Raw genomic sequence first — 18,437 nt, 5'->3', positions numbered from 1 at the left:
AGGATATCTTGGCCTCCAACTCTGATCTCCCTATCGCCGATACCCATACCAGCGCTTCTTCCAGACAGACCCTCACCGACATCCTCTTTTCCTTCACTGGATCTATGGACCCCCCATATGATCTCTGTGCTCTGTCCTGTCTCCTCCTCCTGGCTTCCTTCGACTCCTCCAGAGTCATCCTTAATGTCCACCTAAATGGCACTGGTATGGTCCAAGGTCCTCAGTCCAATCTCCTCTTGAATCGACGTTTCCATCACCTCATCAACTTCCTCTCATCTCCAGCTGTCCCCTCCTCTCACTCCTTGGCTACGATGCCCACTTTTTCCTCCTCCTCTGCCACTCTTCAGGATCCCTCCATAACTCCGCAGGGCGTATCTCTGATTTGTACCCCTCCCCGGAAGGTCTTTAAGGCTGGCAACCTTAATTTGGCCCCTCTCAACTCTCGCTCTGCTGTCAAATACTCCTCCGACATCGGCCACCTCCTTGAAGAACTGGAGCTTGATGTCCTTGGTCTTACTGAGACATGGTTCACGGCCAGCTCCGTCACAAGCTTTGACACTATTCCCTGATGGCTACAAGATCCTCTCCCCACCCAGATCTACTCGACCTGGAGGGGGCGTAGCCCTTATCTTTCCCGAGTGGATTCCTGCCACTATCATTCCCACTCAGATTTACTTCTCTTTTGAATGCCTTGTCTGCAGGCTCTCAATCTTTCCTAACCACTCTCTTACTGTTGCTACTCTCTACTTTCTCAGACATCTGACCTATGAAGCATGTGTCAGCTGAGGCTTTCACTGCCACCTTCTCTCCCCCTGTGGCTGACTCACACCCCGACACAACCCTGTCCCTTCTCTACTCTTATCTCCGATACTCTTGATGCTCTTTCCCCAGTCATGAGGATCTGCTTGAAGTCCAAAGCCAAGTGCAACTCCTGGTATGACTCCGACCTAGCTACACTTAAACTTAAGTGTAGGGCGGCTGAGAGGAAATGAAGGGCTTCTTGCTCAGCCTCGGACAAACTGGCCTGCCGCCTGCTCCAAAGGCAATACCAACTCTGTCCGCACTAAGAAGAGAGCCCACATTCAATCCTGTGTCTCTGCGGCATCTAACAACTCGGCTGAACTCTTTAAAATCTGCAAGGAGCTTGCCAACCCTGCAACAGTCTCCACCCCTCCTCTTGCCTCCCAGGCTCTCTGCAATGCCCTTGCCTCGCACTTTATCTCAAAAACCCAGGACATCCAGTCCACCCTCTCCTCCCCTGCCCCTCCTATTCCCTCTCAGTCTGTGCTTGCAGACACCCCCCTTTAAACACCCCCCACCATCCTTCTCTTCGTTTCTGATTTTCTTCCCTGACAAGGTCGCTAGACAAGTCCGATCTCTGAAAGCCTCGTCAAAACAGGTTCATCCCTGTTCCTCTAAAACACATTGACACCCTCGCTACGGCCCTTGCTGATTTTTGCAACCACTCCTTTGCCTCAAGATCCTTCCCCTCCCTTCTGTAGTACTCCCTTGTGCATCCTCTTCTCAAGAAACCCACAGCTGATCCCTCCCATCCGGCTAACTATTGCCTAATTTCCATTACCCCCTTTCTGGGCAAACTCCTGGAAAATCTGCGCATCTCTCAGTTTAACCTTCATTCAGATTCTGTTGGCTGTCTCCATGACCACCAGTCTGGCTTCAGAGCGGCATGAAGCACGGAAACTGCTCTGCTGAACATCCGTGAAGATCTGCTCTCCAATCTGGACTCTAACATTCCCTCTGTCCTCATCCTTTCTTGATCTCTCTTCTGCCTTCGACATGGTCAACCACACCATCCTGCTCAACTGTCTCTGTGATAACCTGGGTATCACTGATCAGGCTCTGGTCTGGCTGACCTCTTTCCTCCCTGATCGACCCTCCCAGGTCCAACTGGGGTCCTTCCCATCTTCCATCTTCCTCTCTACCTGTGGGGTTGCCCAGGGGTCTAACCTCTCACCCTGGCTCTTCAACCAATACCGGGCAACTCTTGCCCACTGCATTGCCATTTTCTGCTCAAATTTCCAGTGCTGTCCTGATGACACTCAACTCATTTTACGGCTGCTCTCAGACACCTCCTCACCCTCTCCCATCTCTCACTGCCTAACTGCCATCCAAGATTGGTGTGCCGCCAAAGATCTTTGTCTGAATGCCAGCAAGACTGAGATCCTCCTCATCGGCACACCATCTCCATCCTTTTCCCTCACTCTCTGGCCTGCCTCCCTTGGCCCCACTCCGACCCATACCTGCGAGGCTAAGAACCTCAGGGTCATCTTTGACACCACACTTTCCTTCTCCGCCCATATCTCGGAGGTCTCTAAAAAGTCAAACTTCCTACTCCACCTCCTCAGATGTACTCTGCATTTCCCCTCCTTCCCTCCGAAGCTCACTGTCTCTCAAGCTCTGGTTTTCTCTAGGTGGGACTATTGTAACAGCCTCTTTCTAAATCTACCTGCCTCCACTCTCCGCCCTGTGCAACTTATCCAGAACAGGACTGCAAGACTTGTCCTTGGCCTCAAGCCCTGGGATCATATCTATCCAGCTCTGAAATCTCTCCATTGGCTCGGAGTGGATGCAAGGATTAAATTCAAAACCCTCTGCATTGTCCACAAGGCTTTCAGGGTCCTGGGTCCAAAATACCTTCAGCTATCCCTCCGCAAATACCTTCCCTCTCGAGCTCTTCGCTGCTCTACCTCTAACTCCCACCGGGTCAACTGTATTTCAAAGAAACGAAATGGGGTAGATCTCTATATTCGGCTGGGGCCTCCCTCTGGAACAGCCTCCCTGCCACTCTAACACTTGGGGAGAACCATCTCCGGTTCCGGAAGCACCTCAAGACCTTCCTCCCTCGCTTCTGCCTTCTCTCTCCCTCTCCCCTGATGACCGGCACTCTTGGCACTGTGCACTTGGCCACCCTCTTTCCCCTGGGCCCAGGTACCTGCTCACCCTGCCGCCCTCCTGCACTGCCTCCTGGCCAACCCTTGCACTGGCTGACTATCTATACCCATACAGCACCCCCCTTTTCTTCTTTTCTGCACTTATTAACTTGCCCAGTCTGCTGGCTGCACTACCACCGTTTATTGCCTCCATTTTCTATTTATTTTGATTTATTATTTATCTGCTCTCCTCTGCACTTTCCACTCTCCGCCTTCCATGCACATGCACGTTCTCAATGTCACTGGGCCTAGTAAGATCGTATTCGTTTTGTGCTCTCCCGTTTCCCCTCCCTTGCCTAGTCACGCTCTGAAACGCTTGTGTACGAGCGCGATACAAATAAAATATATCAAACATCAAAAATTGCAGTGCTTAGAAGATGGTTGAATCTGGCATTAAGCACTGTCATCTACTGTGTGCAGCAGAATTGCGTATAGGTCTTTCTCTCACGCCAATGTTCCACCATGTTACCCTCCACATGGCTGATGCTTCAGACCAATCCATTTTCGCCATTCCTGTTACAACGCACAAAAAGAATGCCATAAAGCCTATATGCTACCATCCTTACACAACTAAGCTGCAACTACAGACATGAGCCTTTCTGCTTGCAAGCAACAAGTATTTAGCATTAGTTCATGGGATTGTTTTACTCCCCCTTCCTGGACTGCTGCGTATTTACCTTTCCTCTTAGAACTCTGAGGTGGCTACATAGTGGTGGGTAGCACTTGACCAAATACATAAATCTGCAATCCATAATTATGCAAGCGCGAAGACAAATACACAGACCTTTTACATGCATCTTTTTTTGTGATGAACAGTGGTCCTATATATTGGTGAAAAAGTTTAAGCCAGTCAAATTACTATTTTTGAAGTCATGGACATTCTAGAGCCATCAATAAATAAATGAAATAAACACCAAGTGAGAAAAGTAAACCCACTATTTAATGAAGTTTATTTAAAATTATGTAAAGTGTAGTAAAAAGTAAACCAGCCACACATATTAAGCTCTCCAAACATTCACAATAAGCATATGTTGCCCACAAGGCAAGATAACTGATATGCTCAGTCGTTTTAGAAAACCAAAAGACCAGCAATTAAAACCCTAACCTTAAACGACCCTACGTACAATCCACCCTACAAGGGTTTCCAAAGTTTATCTTTTACAATCCGACACACAAGTAATTGACTTAAAAATAAACTACTTTTACAATGTCAATCAATTTCTAGTTTAAAATAAATGTGACTTGCGCAGTCATTCTTGATTGTGCAACCAATGCCCCTAAACCCCACTTTCTAGTAGGAAGAAGACGACCTGAAAAAGGTATAATAATATCTACTGCTAGAGGACTGCAATAAAAGCCCACATGAAATAAGCTCCAACTACTTAAATAATTATTAAAGTAAGTAAGCATTTACACAAACAACGGACAAAACATTGAGAAGATGTCCACGCTGCAAGGATTTACCTGGTTCAAATCATTTGTAAAATATTCTAAGCAGACCATGATGCTTTTACAGCTTTTGCAGCCTTTTTTTTTTTTTCTTTATTATTGTATATGGTTTACAAGAAACCTTTACAAAAAAAATTGTCTTTAAAAGGTAGAAAAGCATTCATTACATTTAAATTTCAACTATACAAACAAGCGTTAAAACATAGATCCAATTTCCAGTTAAGATTTCCAGAGAATATGGGACAAATTTAAATTTAAATTTTAAAGAGTTCGGTGCCAAATACACTGCAGCATTAAAATTATAACGACACTAAACTTTAAAATTTACAAAATTCTAAAATAGAAAAGAAGCCTGCAGAGAATAAAGAGAAATTTCATAGAGTCAGGCATAGTCATAACAAGCATAATCATAACAGCGGGGCGTATAAATCTAAAGCTTTGATAAATCCAACCACAGCAAGTCCATCCTTAGTGTTTGAAATAGTGAGACACTGAGACCAGATCAAATGGGCCTCCCCCATTTGCCCCATTACATTAAAACGTCCTAGATATTTGTCCCTTAAAGCTGTCAAAGCAGTACAGTCTAAAAAGAGATGCCGAGCGGTTTCAATCACCCCCATAGTTTTGCAGAAACGGCAACTAGGATCTAAATCAGAGAACTCCTTCCTTTTATGTAGAACTTCCCAAGTAGGGAGGAGATTCCATCTGAGTTTAGTGAGAAGGGAGCGATAATATCTGTTGGGGAATTGGTTCAAAATAAAAGACAACAGGCCTCTTTTTTTATGATCAAATTGTAAATCTCTCAGAGAGGGGTACGAGTGTAATTTTTCAATAGTATTACTCCAGTCATGAGAAAAGAGACTCTCCTTGACCTTATTCGGATTCGTTAGTAGGGTGTCCCTATCGGAGGAAATATCCAACAGGGTCCTGTCACAGAGATCACTAAAAGCGTTGAGATATAGATTCTTGACTAAATGTCCCTGAGAAGAAATCATGTGGCCCACATCAGCATAAAGAGTGTCAGGTTTAGGAGAAAGCAAAGCTGAAAAAAGTGAGAGAATCCTCCAGAGAATCCTGGCTCGAAATGAGACTAACCCTAAGTCATACCTAATAGCCGCTATTGGAATGGAATTTGGTAGTTTTAGAATTTTCCTCCAATAGATACCCTCAAGAGAGTCCCAGAAAGTCAAAAGTGCCAAGTAGTGAAATTCCATTCCATACAAAAGTTTGGGAGTAACCTTACCCTTAAAAAAATCTACTACAGGCTTAAGGGAGAACAAACCATATTTATTATCTAATTTGAGGGATTGGGAGATGAGAGGGAGCAATTTGTGTCTGAGAAATCGTCTAAGTTCGACCGCCGAGGGACTAGCCAAAATCAAATAACCAAGATAGACGATTTTGTTTGCTCTAATTATATTTTCGCCACCTATTTTCCATACTTTATTATTCCCCATTCTCCCCTTTGAAAAGACCATAGTACGAGTTTTGCTCGGGTTAATCTTAAGGCCATTGAGAATACCATATTCTTCAAATTTACATATGAGTCTCTGCAGGCCCACTTTAGTTTTGTCAAAAAGAAGAAAGTCGTCGGCATAAGCCAACCATGAAAGCCTCAGATCCCCTAGTTTAGCACTCACCATGCCTGCATTTCTCAGGAAGTCATCCACATCGGCCATATAAAGGATAAAGAGACAGGGAGCTAACGAGCAACCTTGTCTCACCCCAATACGTGTCCTAATCCTTCTGGAGAGAGTTCCTGCCAAGTCGAGCCCGATATGGACCCCTGAATTTTCATACATGGCCATGATAAGAGATAAAAGCCCTGCCGGAATGCCCCATTTGGTTAGTTTTCCCCATAGTCTTGACCTGATAACCAGGTCAAAAGCATTTGACAGGTCAATAGATGCAACATAGAGAGGACCATCATATTTACCCCAAGAAGCGGATTGTAGGGCACTGAGAATAAGACCATTGAGATTAGTTGAGTGGCCTGCCCTAAAGCCTGTTTGTAGTTTGGGGAGAATATGATTTTCCCTGATCCAGATATTAAGGTGCGAGAGCAACAAGGAGGCAAAAAGCTTACAATCTGCATCTATAAGTGAGATAGGTCTATAATTTTTGACCTCGTTACGCAGGCCTCTTTTGAAAATTGGGACAATGTGAGCAGTTTGCCAACTAGTGGGTACCTTCCTGGAGTTAACGACATCTTCAAAGAGCAGAGAAAGGAGGTTAGCCCAGAGAACTGGCTCAGCTTTGAATGTGTTGTTAGTAAGGCCGTTAGGCCCAGGAGCCCTAGATTTCTTGGCTTTGGAGATGAGTCCAAGTATTGTCTCGGAATCAGTCAGAGGTTTCCATGAGTCCTTAGAGGGGTTGTTCCCCAGAAGACAGGGAACTGATCCCTCACCCCCAATGTCAAAGAGTTTGGTGTAGTGCTCAACCCATTGAACCTCAGGAATGGCATTTAGCTGGTCGGCGACCGCCGCATTATCTAGGCTAGCTACTGTAACCCAAAATGCCCTCAGATCTCGTTTTATGAGCACTGCAAGCATATGATCTGCATCATTTTGTAGCATAGAAGCTTTTCTAAACTTACAATAGTTTTTATATTTTTGGCGGATGGTTTTAATTTTTTTATTTTTGTCGGCCCATTCCATGTCTAGGGCTTGTACATCTCTAATGAGTTTCTTAGTGAGACCCTTTTCGTTAGCCAATTCTTGATCAAATCTATGAGGGTGAGATATTTTAATAACACCTTTCCTAAGCTGGCCGTGAATACTGCGCTGTAAGGCAGTGAGAAAGCTATCGAAATGAACTGTATTGAAAACTGCCAATTTCCAACAAAAAGAGGTATGGTTGAAAGAAGAGATCAGTTTACGATTCAGTAGGCTGATATTGAGAGGAGTCCAACGAACCCCTGTCCCACAGTTTGGAGATGGGTAGGTCCCCCCACGGGCAAAGACTTAGTTGGAAGGAGATAAAGAAATGAGACCCGAAGAATACCATGGTCACTCCATGAATTGAAGGAAACCTCGACATTAGACGAGAAAGGAGTGAGAGAGTGATCTACAAACACGTAGTCTAAGGTAGATGTTAATGAAGATCTACGCCATGTGGGTCGAGATAGATTGGTAGCGTCGTAGTAACCATTGAGACAAGTAAGACCCACTGAATCCATGGCGAGATTCCAACAACGACCACGTGCAAATTTCATGCCATTGCTAGTCCCAAGTCGTCATATTTGGATTCGGAAAAGATAGAGCAATCCGAATTAAGATCACCTGCCAGGATCAGTTTACCCCTGGGATGCACAGATCTCCAAGAAAGAAGCATATCCGTTAACTTTTGCAAAAACGGCTCAAGAGGAGAGATTCCCTTGTGCCAATATACATTAACCAGAAGTAGAGTAACCGTAAGATCAAGAGAGAACACCTCCAGGGCCAGGATACCAAAAGGCGTATCCAAAAGCACCTTAGACCTATAACCCAAGGAAGTTCTTAATCCCATGAGAAGACCCCCCGATGGCCTCCCTCCCAGGCTGGGTCTAGCATTTTGAGAAAAGATATTAAACCCATCTAGAATGGGAGTTGAGAGCATCCAGGTTTCTTGAAGAAAGAAGCAGTGTGAAGCCCTGATCATAGTAACAGTGTCTAAGTTCATAAAGAGGTGAAAGTTACCTCTAGAATTCCAAGAGAGAAACCCAAAGGAATTCACAGGAAGAGCATCTGGAGGTAGTTCTGGATTTATCAGGAGGGACTCATTTCCACAGACCTGCAGTGACCTGTGCCCAATTGCGAAAGTGTCCATTTGATTTGGGCATGAATTGCCTCCCATTGCAGCCTTTACAGATATATATATTGTCCGAAAGAACAGGCGTTACCATGTCGGAAATCATGTTTACATAAAAACCACGAAGCACCGATTAAAGCAAAACTCTTGGATCAAGATTGGTTTGGATCTACGAAAACACATTTAAGAAAAAAGTGTTTCAATATATGTTAAGTATCCAGACCAAGATAATAATTGAATCCCACACTAGTGAACAACCCTTTTCACTAACTGTCGTGAATTCTGTAAAGTAAAATTCCATATTTTAAGTTTCCAGGAAATGCATCATAAATGCAACGCTGTCAAACCACATTCCCCAGAAAATGTGTTCTTTCCAGCAAAAAACAGCGTTTGGTTTTCAACAATTATAAATTGAAGTGGGTGTATACTGCCCTAACTCTGCCATAGGAACCAGTGATGCTAATCTGGATCCAGCTTCAACGATTCCAAATCAAGTGGTGCTTCTTTCTCTACATTGTTGAAACAACACCAAACTGCCCAACTGCCAGTGAGATGAATGTAACCGTCATACATTCCCAAGAAACGTGTGCAATTACAAGGAAAGGCAGATATAAAGATGCTTGAAAATAATATTGTATACATTATGCCATTATCAGTTCGGTGGAAAAAATAAAACAAGGCTTAAACTCTAAGCATTCAAGTGCTAGTACATCAACTTAATAAAAGCAGAAGGACATTTCAGTTCACATATCGAACCAGAGACTAAGAGGGGCATAGGTGTAAAAAGTATGAATTACTTATTGTCCCTATGTTTAAACACAAAACCAACATACTGTTTACTCACCAAGAGAACACTGCAAAAATGATCTGTGCTTGCAGTGTGTGTTTTGGTTACATTCAAGTCTCAATCTTTGGGATATATACATATGAATATCCATTGCAACAGTATTTTCGGTAAACATTACTGCATTCATCTGTTGCGAAAATAGCTACATTATTAAAAAAAAAGCACACGTTTATTGCACAAAACCTTCTACATAACTGGCCAACATGCTTTTTGACGATCTATGTGCTCTTGTATGTGGATTTAATCCAGGAAGGCACTGAAACCCTGAGAGGTCAAATGTTTCTTTCTATGCTTTACATTCGGAAAACCTGGTCACTGGTTCAACAGGCTCAACTTTCTTAAGTCTCTGCTTTGTGCCAATGCTTCTCCAAAAACACCACTGGTCTGGAAATGTCCTTTGGTGATGCTAATGCACTTTGAGTGTGTTTGAAGAGGTTACTAATGTTGTACTACATTTGTCGAACAATTCCTGTAACAGTTTACCAGAGAAGATTGCTATCTGAAGTGTTATCCAAACAACTAGATACTTTGGTTTAAAGTCCATTGTTGGAACGTATCCTCTGGGTTACACGGTGCCAGAAAGGGATGCTCTCCATTTGCGGTAAGGCAAAGATTCATTGCTGCATTAAACACAAGTTGATCCTAGAAAACAACAATAATATAATCAGTAAGTCCTAATAATAAAGAATTAAAAACAAATACATTTTTATTTTATTTTGTTTTGGTTGCAATGCAACTTTTCCAAAGTCTTTCACATTTAAGACCAATTTTTCACATTGTGTGGCATGAACACTATAATATACAATGTTTGAGGTAAAACATAAATGATCCGCATTCATCACAAGTAGTAGTTCTTCTTGTAAGACAACACATTCAACACATAATTATCTCATCTGTAGACTACATAGTTAAACGTTGCAGTTTGAACAAATATCTGACCACGTCCAGGTTCAGGGATACTTTGAGCATCACCTATAAATAGCCACAGTTTATTCAATGAAAGGTTACAGAAATCACAAATGTTTGTAGAAATATTCTGTTTGCATCTCTTTCAGCGTTGAGCATTCTACCACCTCTGTTCCTGCTTCAGCCAAAATCTACGGGATGCGTCAATATAAGTTGGAGAGCAAATTGCTAAGAGAGACCTAGTGGGACATATATCAAATCTAATTCTCAATGTCAGCTCTAAAGTCCTGGTCCAGTAACCTGGTCAGATACTTGGGACATCAATGAGATTTTTGTAGGCAAAATTTCCATTCTTAAATACCTTATATTTCATACACTTGGCTCCGGTGTTAATCCAAACATAGGCCCACCATTTCGATTTTGCTTTCTCTGGGTTTCTGATTAATAGATCTAATTGTATGTCTGCTAGTTACATTAGCTCTTCGCAAACTTTGCTCCAAGTAGCTAGAGGTTTACTTGTTCCAAGCCCAGCTTCCACCGCTGTGAGCAAGGAGGCCTGGTATCTCTCCTTCGTTTTACACTTTACGTACAAGGTTATAGCATTCCAATTGAGTCTGGAATGAGTCCCATGATTTTAATCCCATTGAACACCATGTATAATATGCTAGGCCACTTCTACGGATTTTCCTTTAGGGCAGGGTTGGAAAGCACGTCCGGGCCAGGGCCTTCAGACATGCTCAAATCTTGTATTAGAATTTGTATATCTAATAGGTCAAATTTTGGGTCGGTCTGCCCTTCTGTGAGCGATGTAGCTGAAAATGTATGCTCAGGATCTACATCTGCATAGATCTCCAGTCTGCTGCGGAGACTGAATTCAGCATTAAACCTGCACAAGACTTCGATTGATAGTTTAACAGGCTCCAAATTGCACTACTTGATTTAGTGTCCAAAGCAGACCGCATGTTTTCATTGTATGCCTGGCTTTTTAGTGCTTTGTGCTGTCAAACAAAATGTCAGTGTTTTATGTGCAGATTAGCAATAGGGCTACATGCTTTTTTAGGTAGGTGACAGTGCCTTTTCTAGCCTGATGTCTTTTTGCAGATTTTTTTTTGCCTTTACAAGTGCTGGGTCAAAAGGATGTTTGTGTTGAACTTTGAATGCCGTTTTTTTGCGCGCATTGAACATTTTGTGTTCATGGGTGTAATCTAGCATACCGTCAGTTCGCAGGATGCTTTCATGGTTTTCAATTTAGCAGCAAGATTGTCGAGCATTGACGGATGCCATTTTATTCTATTATGACCCTGCTTGATGGATAATTGTTGGCCATAAGTTTGACGGGAAAAGTGTTCAGTTCTAGCAAACTCAATTTGAAGAATGTTATGGTCACTAAGGTTTGTATCAACAATTTTAAAGTGTCACTAGGGGCAACGGAGTGGCTGTAAGGAAGGCGTAATCTTTTATGGCTGTAGAATTTCTTCTTTTCCATGTTGGTCTGGATGGACTATCAGCTTTGCAAAATCCGTTTAGCATAACCAAGTTGCGTTCTTTCATCAGGGTTTTCCATCTTCTAGCTATAAGCCCATCTTTACCTTCTTTTTGGGTAAAATAAGACATGTTTAAATCCCCAACTATCAGGGTGATGTAGTTCTCTGGTGCTATCGTATCAAGCATTAGTATTATGTTATTAAAAAATACACCATACTCTTTATTGCCGGGTTACGATATATTTTCACAATAGCAAATTTGTTAGGCATTTCAGGACTTGCATTCTCTAACACTAGTTTGACCAGTTGTAAGCACGAGTGATGGGATATCCACGGGGTCAGATTGGCATTTATATATATTTTTTAATCGCAATTAGCAAAGCTGCCATGGGTCAGCCTTTTCGCCGTTTAGTCGCTGTTTAGTCGCTAAAATCCATTCGTGATTGGGCCATACTGGTTGGTCACATAACCAGGTTTCTTGTAAGATTAGGATGTCTTACAGTAGCAGGTGGTGGACATGTTTTGGGTCTAACAAATGCGCAAACCGCCGTGCGATTCCAGAATGCAATTCTGTGTGCGGGAGAATTTATTTCAGCTTGACTATAAAGGTTAAAAAGGTTTTTTTGCTCCTCTTCCAACGCTATCCGAAGTCAAGCTGATGATGCCTCGGGCTCTCTTTTTGGGTCTTGATCTTCCATAGAGTAGCTTTTAGCAGTACAAGACTTAGACGCAGGGCTATTGCCTTTTCTAGATCTTGTGCTATGTCCTGCTTTAACATAATTGAGAACAAAGGGCCCCACTTGAGTTTGTTTGGGAGCATGTTTCTTTTTTGCTCCAGAGTTTGGAAGGTGTCGCTGATCTCGAGAAGATCTACAGTTGGTTCAGCGAGACTTTGTTCTACCACCAGTATGTCAGTCTCGGCCGCCTCCTATATATCAGATAGCGCTGATATTGAATATGTTGAACAATTCATGCATTCAATCATGGGGGAGGATTCCAGGGCTTTATTAGAGGTGGAGTGTAATAAATGTTGTGCAAGGGTCTTTTGATGGTTGTCATTAAGGATCACAGCCTTTATCTTAGGAGGAGTGAGAGAGCATTGATAAACATCTTGGTATGGCTTTTAGGAACTTTACTGTTTGCATTTTGGTTTTTTTTATTTTTTATTTTGGGGAATCCTCATTTACACATTTTTTACATCAGCTGTTAGCCGTGATTTCCCCTTTTTGCCCCTACGGGGCCTTTGAAATACTTTGTACAAGTCATCAGCAGCAACAGCTGCCTGTGTACCATCTGCCTCATGTACCCTTATCACCCCAAGCAGCTCAGATGTAAAGTTGCTATCCAGTATATCATCATTATCCGTGCATAAAACACAAGCAATAAGGATTACATCATCCACTCCCTGCTCCCCCACAGGGACTGGGTTGGATTAACTGCATTGTGACTTCAGACAATACATCAGCAGCTGGGGTCAGATGAATATTTGTGTGATTAGATTCACGAGGTGAGAACGAGTTCTCATGTATCACTGCTGCTAGCAAATAGTCCAATTTTGCATCTGTTTGGCTCTGTTGTGAATTTTCAATTAACAGTTCCAATTTGGCATTGATCTTTGCCAGTAATTCATGATGGAGTTCAGTTTTTTTGTGTAAAAACTCACAGAGCATTATTAGTGTGTATACACTGTAATTCAGCGCACTGAGAACAGGTCAATTATTTGTGGGTTGCAAAGCTGCCAGCCCAAAGGATGGACAGGGAGTGGGCTGTGAAAACAACAGTTTAGTCACATGCGATAAATAAGCTAATGATGCAGAGGTGTCCGGGTAGAGTACAGGTGATTGTGACAAGTTTAGGATGTGAGCCGACATGTTCCTCAGGTTGAGTTTCAGGCACCACTTTCTCAGCTGATAAATTATGTTTGGATAGAAAAACGTATTTGTCAGCAGTAGCCCCTATCTTGAGCGGGACTGTAATGCCTTGGTCATTGCACAAAGGCAAAAGGTGAAGGGCACAAATATTGGTGTGTAAAGAAACTGGCAATTATCTGGCCTAAGCACTAAATGGCAGAGGTTAAGGAAGTGGTATCTCACGTCCACCAGCCAACATTTCCATTGACTGCATTTTCACTACTTGGGAGTATAGCAGGGGAGCCTTCTGGACATGCGCGGTATGTAATATCTCATTATGAACTATTTACGGCAGTTTGACAGTTTTTATAGTGATGGTTAGAGGCTCCGGGTGGAGGAGGAGCCATTGGCCAGAGTCACCGAGTTAGGAAATTGGGCAAGCATATCAGCATCTATAATCGCTGTCTAGCAAGCCGCTAAGCTGGCTTGCAGCGCGCAAATTGTATTTGCATGCTCGGGCTCCTCGTCAACATGATGTACCTTGATGGCAGAGATTGGTGTGTAGTAGGACCTAATGTCCTTGACTAGGGATTTCGACCTGTTTAATTTCTTAGAGGGTGCCATGCCTGTGCAGGAGTACACACTACTTGACGCGAGTAGCAGAGGGCCTGCCACAGTTGGCGCGTCAGCCCAGACTTCACTGTATACAGCAGTTACAATTGCTGGCATTCCAGTTTTCAGCGTGTAAAGTTATTTAATCAAAAACGCTTTACCGCGTGGGAGTAGGGACTGTATGCCAAGCAGTGTGGAATACAGGAGGCTGTCGGCTGCCCAGCTGAGCACTCCTAAAGCACTCTAACGATGCGTGCGCAAGCGAGTTGACCGTGTGCACGTGGATATGTAGTGCTTGATGGGAAACAAAGGCGCAGCTTGACAGACCTACGCAGCAAGAGAAAACATTTTCAAACACCCATCTGGAGGGCTCCGAATGCTAAACATTTGCTATGAGATGGTAAGTTTACCAAGCCAGCAAATCCAAAGTAATTCACAGAAAGCAGAACACTGGGGCAGGTCAGGCTACTGTTGATGGAGTATAGCAGCGTCTCTCGGCCGGACAGCACTCCCACGATGCGCGCATTTCAAGTTTATGCCTACTTTTCATACCGATTTTGCATGCTAAAACATCCGAATGTGGCCAGAAAAAAAGGGTCAAAGAACAAAAGCATCATTCAACCGGGTACATGAAATGTGTGACAGAATTGTGGTGGCACAAAGGTGTCCATGCAAAATGTCTCGGTTTGCTTTAAAAACTTCAATGGATAGCCCACCAAAGTTATGGAGATTTATGTGGCCTAAAGTGACTCAAACTACCACCTTTGCAAAGCACTCCAATTCATGGTCAAATACAAATTCCAACGGAAGGCAAGAATGTTTTCTCACAATGTGCATGGGTATGCCTTGATCAGAGCGGTCAGTATCATCCGTAAGATAGAAGTTACAATTGGCACACTGCTTTATGTTTCCAGGAGCCTCTCAGAAAAACAGGTAATAGGTAAGCAGTCCAGCTCATCTTTTCAACTAGGCTTCTCACCGGTCTGTGTTGCAAGTCAAATCCTTTATGATGTAATTTCAGCCATTGACCCGTTAACTTAAAAGTGCCCTTAGGTATTTACTGCAACAATCTATGGACAGCGCTCTGCTGCCCTATTCAGGCCTTCATCGTTGGGCTTCCACTAATATGAAGCAAACACAGTGATACAAAAGTGAAATAGATACTCACAGTAATGACTTGTGTACTCATTGTCCAAACTTATTGGACATGCATCCTCCAGTGACCAGAGATATTGCACAACGAATAAATCCACTAGACACTTGTATGTAGGGGTGAGATCAAACATTGCCCCCATCATGACACTAATTTCAGAAGCCAGCCCTCACCATCTACCTATGCCAGACTAATGGTGGTCTTTTTTTCTTCTACATTATTATCTTTATTAACAATGTATGCATTTTACAACAATCTACAGATACAAAATACATACAACATGTTTTAATAAACCCCAACCCAAAAGAAACCAAAATAAAACCCAGAAACAGTATAATCAGAGCTAGTACATGTCAAGGAATCTACCCCATACCTTCTCAAAATAGACTTGTTTTCTTCCGGCGACAAACAAATCTTTCCATATCTGCCAATTTCAACATTTCGTCTATCCAAACATTCACTTGTGGACACAATCTCGATTTCCATCCTCTTAATATCACCAATGGTGGTCTTGTTCTATATGCATTACCAGCATTGCCCTTGGGTTTCTTTTCATTAGGCCCTGCACTTATCTGGCCTTGTTTGATAATGCTGAATTGTATTGCCCGCTGTTGATCTTGTATTATTTGTATTTCAAGTGCAGTCTATTGGCTTATTTGTCTCTTGGCCTTTATTGGATTGCACTTATCCTGTACCCCCACTCTCTTCTTTGCACTTATTTTTCATCTTGCTCTTCTATCATGCCTGTTTCTTTCCACGTATACAATCTGAATGTTCCAAAGCCTGTGAATGATTGGTCACCCCCACTTTCCTTCCTTTACTTTGGAAGCACTATGAAGTGACTGTGCTCAGGGTTGGCACCTTATGAAACTCCGAAACAACAGTGGAATTAGGAATAATGACTCTGCCAACCCTCTCTTTAAAGGCCAGTTAGGATTTAACACAAACTGTTGGTTTTGTTGTATAATAAATTCAGAGATTACCTGGCGGGAGTTCAAGAAAAATATAGCAACAAAATACATTCCTAAATGTAATAAGCGATGCTTGAATATGAACAAAGGTTTACTGCAGATCCCGAGTTACCTCACTATGTTCCTTTTGGTAGAATGTATGCTTTGCACTGAACAGTGACATGTGCATGAGAAATGGTGAGTCCACTAACCCCTCCCCCTTCCCCCAAATGCCCCATTGAGTGCGAGGTGTATCCTTATCTACACTAAGTTTATCCATTATCAAATGTTAGTAGTTCACAATCTGAAACATCTAAAATTATACCCATTTACAAAATCGTTCAATCATGCATGCTATTAAATGGCAGAGACAGAGATGTAGTTATGTACATAGATTTTGTATACAGAGATGTACGTTGTTTTGTAAGAATTTTATATGCGTGTAATGTATGAATCCAACACTGAAATAATTCCAGCCCCATTAAATGCCATAAAGTTGAAGCGTAAACAGTGCTGATTTTAAATGTTGCCTCGTGTGAACTGTAGACATGCCATTCCTGGTGCAGACACATTTAAAACAAGCGAAGCTTATAATCGCCATGCACACCAGTTTAAGTATACAAGAAAAATCACTTTTAAAAGCAGACGCTTGCTAGGCCCAAATGTTATATTGGTAATTCAGTCATTTCATTGCAATTTTCTGTTTTTCATTGCACGGTTTGAAGGTATGCCTAGGTTATATTCGCCCTTGATGCTCAGCCAGAAACAGAATGGCACAGCAATAAACCAGAGGCGTCAGTGCAAAGGGGATCCATTATTTAGTTCAAAATAGATACAGCTTCAGCACTGAAATTCATGCCAAGAGACATTGCATATTAAGAAGTCAAAAAAAAAAGAAGGACTTCGGTTCTCTAAAAAGGTGACTAAAACAAAATATAAAGGCACCAATGATTTTATTTCCAGCAGTTGGCAAGGATTATAACATCGGACCCAGAGAAGAGACATTCATAAAGAGTTGTGCCTAGTTTTTGGTCGATAAAGGAGAATAAATTCTGGTGACAGAGCCGTGTGTTTGTGTGCCATGATAATAACGGAGCCTTAACTAAATGCACGACCATCCCTTAGAGTATAAGGGTGAATCGCACAGGATACAAGAAAAGACATTAAGGTTTCAAAGTAAAGACATTCAATGTTCATCCACTTTCTAAAACGCACCATTAGAAATGTATGCTACAGTAGTTTTCAATGCAATTAAAATGTAATTGTGTAAATGAGTTGCATGTTGTGCGTTGCAGAAGGAAAAAAATAATACCTTTACATGGATGAGAAAAATGCACAATCTTGACAATTCAGAAATACGTTAGGATTTAGCATATTTTTTAATTTGTACAAAATTGAGGCAAACCCACCACATATCGCCTCGACAATGCGTTTTAATGCGATTCTGTAACCATTTCTCCATAATAGATCTATACTTTTGACAAACTTTAAATGAAATGAGATTATTGTGAACCTGCCTCCTACAAAGGACAGACATATTTGCTTTTTTATGCTGGGACTCAAAATGAAGTATTTGTACACACTTGTAATGTGCACGTAACAGAACTAATTCTATGACAAGACAGGAGGCTCACATTATGCTTATACTTTCTTTAATGCTGCCATATCAGCATTTTAAAACTTTATGTTTTAGTTTTTCTTACATGTTACTTTGAAAAGAAAAACAAACATGTTACAAGTTTCGTATTTCAACAAAATTCAAACTGGGTTCTAGAAACCACGCTTCCCAAAATCCTGAGGCCTTTGTAGTCCTGACCTCTACCCTCGAACCAATCAGTGGCTACATCGGGGTATAAACACTCTTCCCCCCCCAGGTCCATTCCGCTTTCTTTTTGCTGCCATACAGAGATAAGTGTTATGTCTCATTATATGCTCTATAAAAGTTAGCAATTGCCTATTTGAATATAATAGATATTAGAATGCCGTTACTATCAATAATATTTTAGATGATAGAATGACAAGTGTTCATTTAACAGCGTTTGCAGCGTTCAGTGTATGAGGTGCGCGTGTGCGTGTATTACCCTTTACCCGTAGTAGTTGTAATTTCAAGAGGGAGGAGAAGCGGTGCAGAGCCGCGAGCAAAGCCGCTCGCCTCTGGCAGCCGACCCGTTCTCCTCCGGCGTATGCGCAAATTTGCGCATCCCAGCGAACATGAAAGCTCTAGGACCCTGTAGCGGCCTGCATACACACGTATAAGCGGAGGCAGCTTGTGCCGCCGAACGCGGAGTACATTAGGACCCAGCAAGGCAGATCCCGCCTCTGAACCTTCCCGTCATGCTCCACCTCCCTCTAACGCTCGTTTCCGCACGTATGTATAGCGAAATGGAGCGGGGAGGCATGCGAGTCAGTGCCTGAGAGGAATTTTTCCACAAAATAAAAATAAGAA

The 18,437-nt window shown here is 42.4% G+C and overlaps 1 protein-coding gene across 9 annotated transcripts in view; it reads right to left on the bottom strand.

Annotated features, from left to right (window-relative positions):
• Positions 1 to 3,884: 3,884 nt before the first annotated feature.
• Positions 3,885 to 18,437, bottom strand: part of GALNT3 (polypeptide N-acetylgalactosaminyltransferase 3) — a 684,564-nt gene continuing 670,011 nt past the window's right edge. For all 9 annotated transcript variants that reach the window (XM_069616285.1, XM_069616286.1, XM_069616289.1 and 6 more), the window contains 2 exons: positions 8,241 to 9,678; positions 3,885 to 4,477 (listed from right to left, as the gene is read on the bottom strand). In XM_069616285.1, coding sequence (XP_069472386.1) covers positions 9,556 to 9,678 — 123 coding nt within the window. In that variant the 3' untranslated portion in view covers positions 3,885 to 4,477; positions 8,241 to 9,555. The remainder of the gene's footprint in view (positions 4,478 to 8,240; positions 9,679 to 18,437) is intronic.

This window comes from Ambystoma mexicanum, chromosome 9 (assembly GCF_040938575.1).
Source record: "Ambystoma mexicanum isolate Mex_15411 chromosome 9, UKY_AmexF1_1, whole genome shotgun sequence".
Lineage (NCBI taxonomy): Eukaryota > Metazoa > Chordata > Amphibia > Caudata > Ambystomatidae > Ambystoma > Ambystoma mexicanum.
The sequence above is the reverse complement of the archived record's forward strand: the minus strand, read 5'-3'. Positions and strand labels throughout refer to the sequence as shown.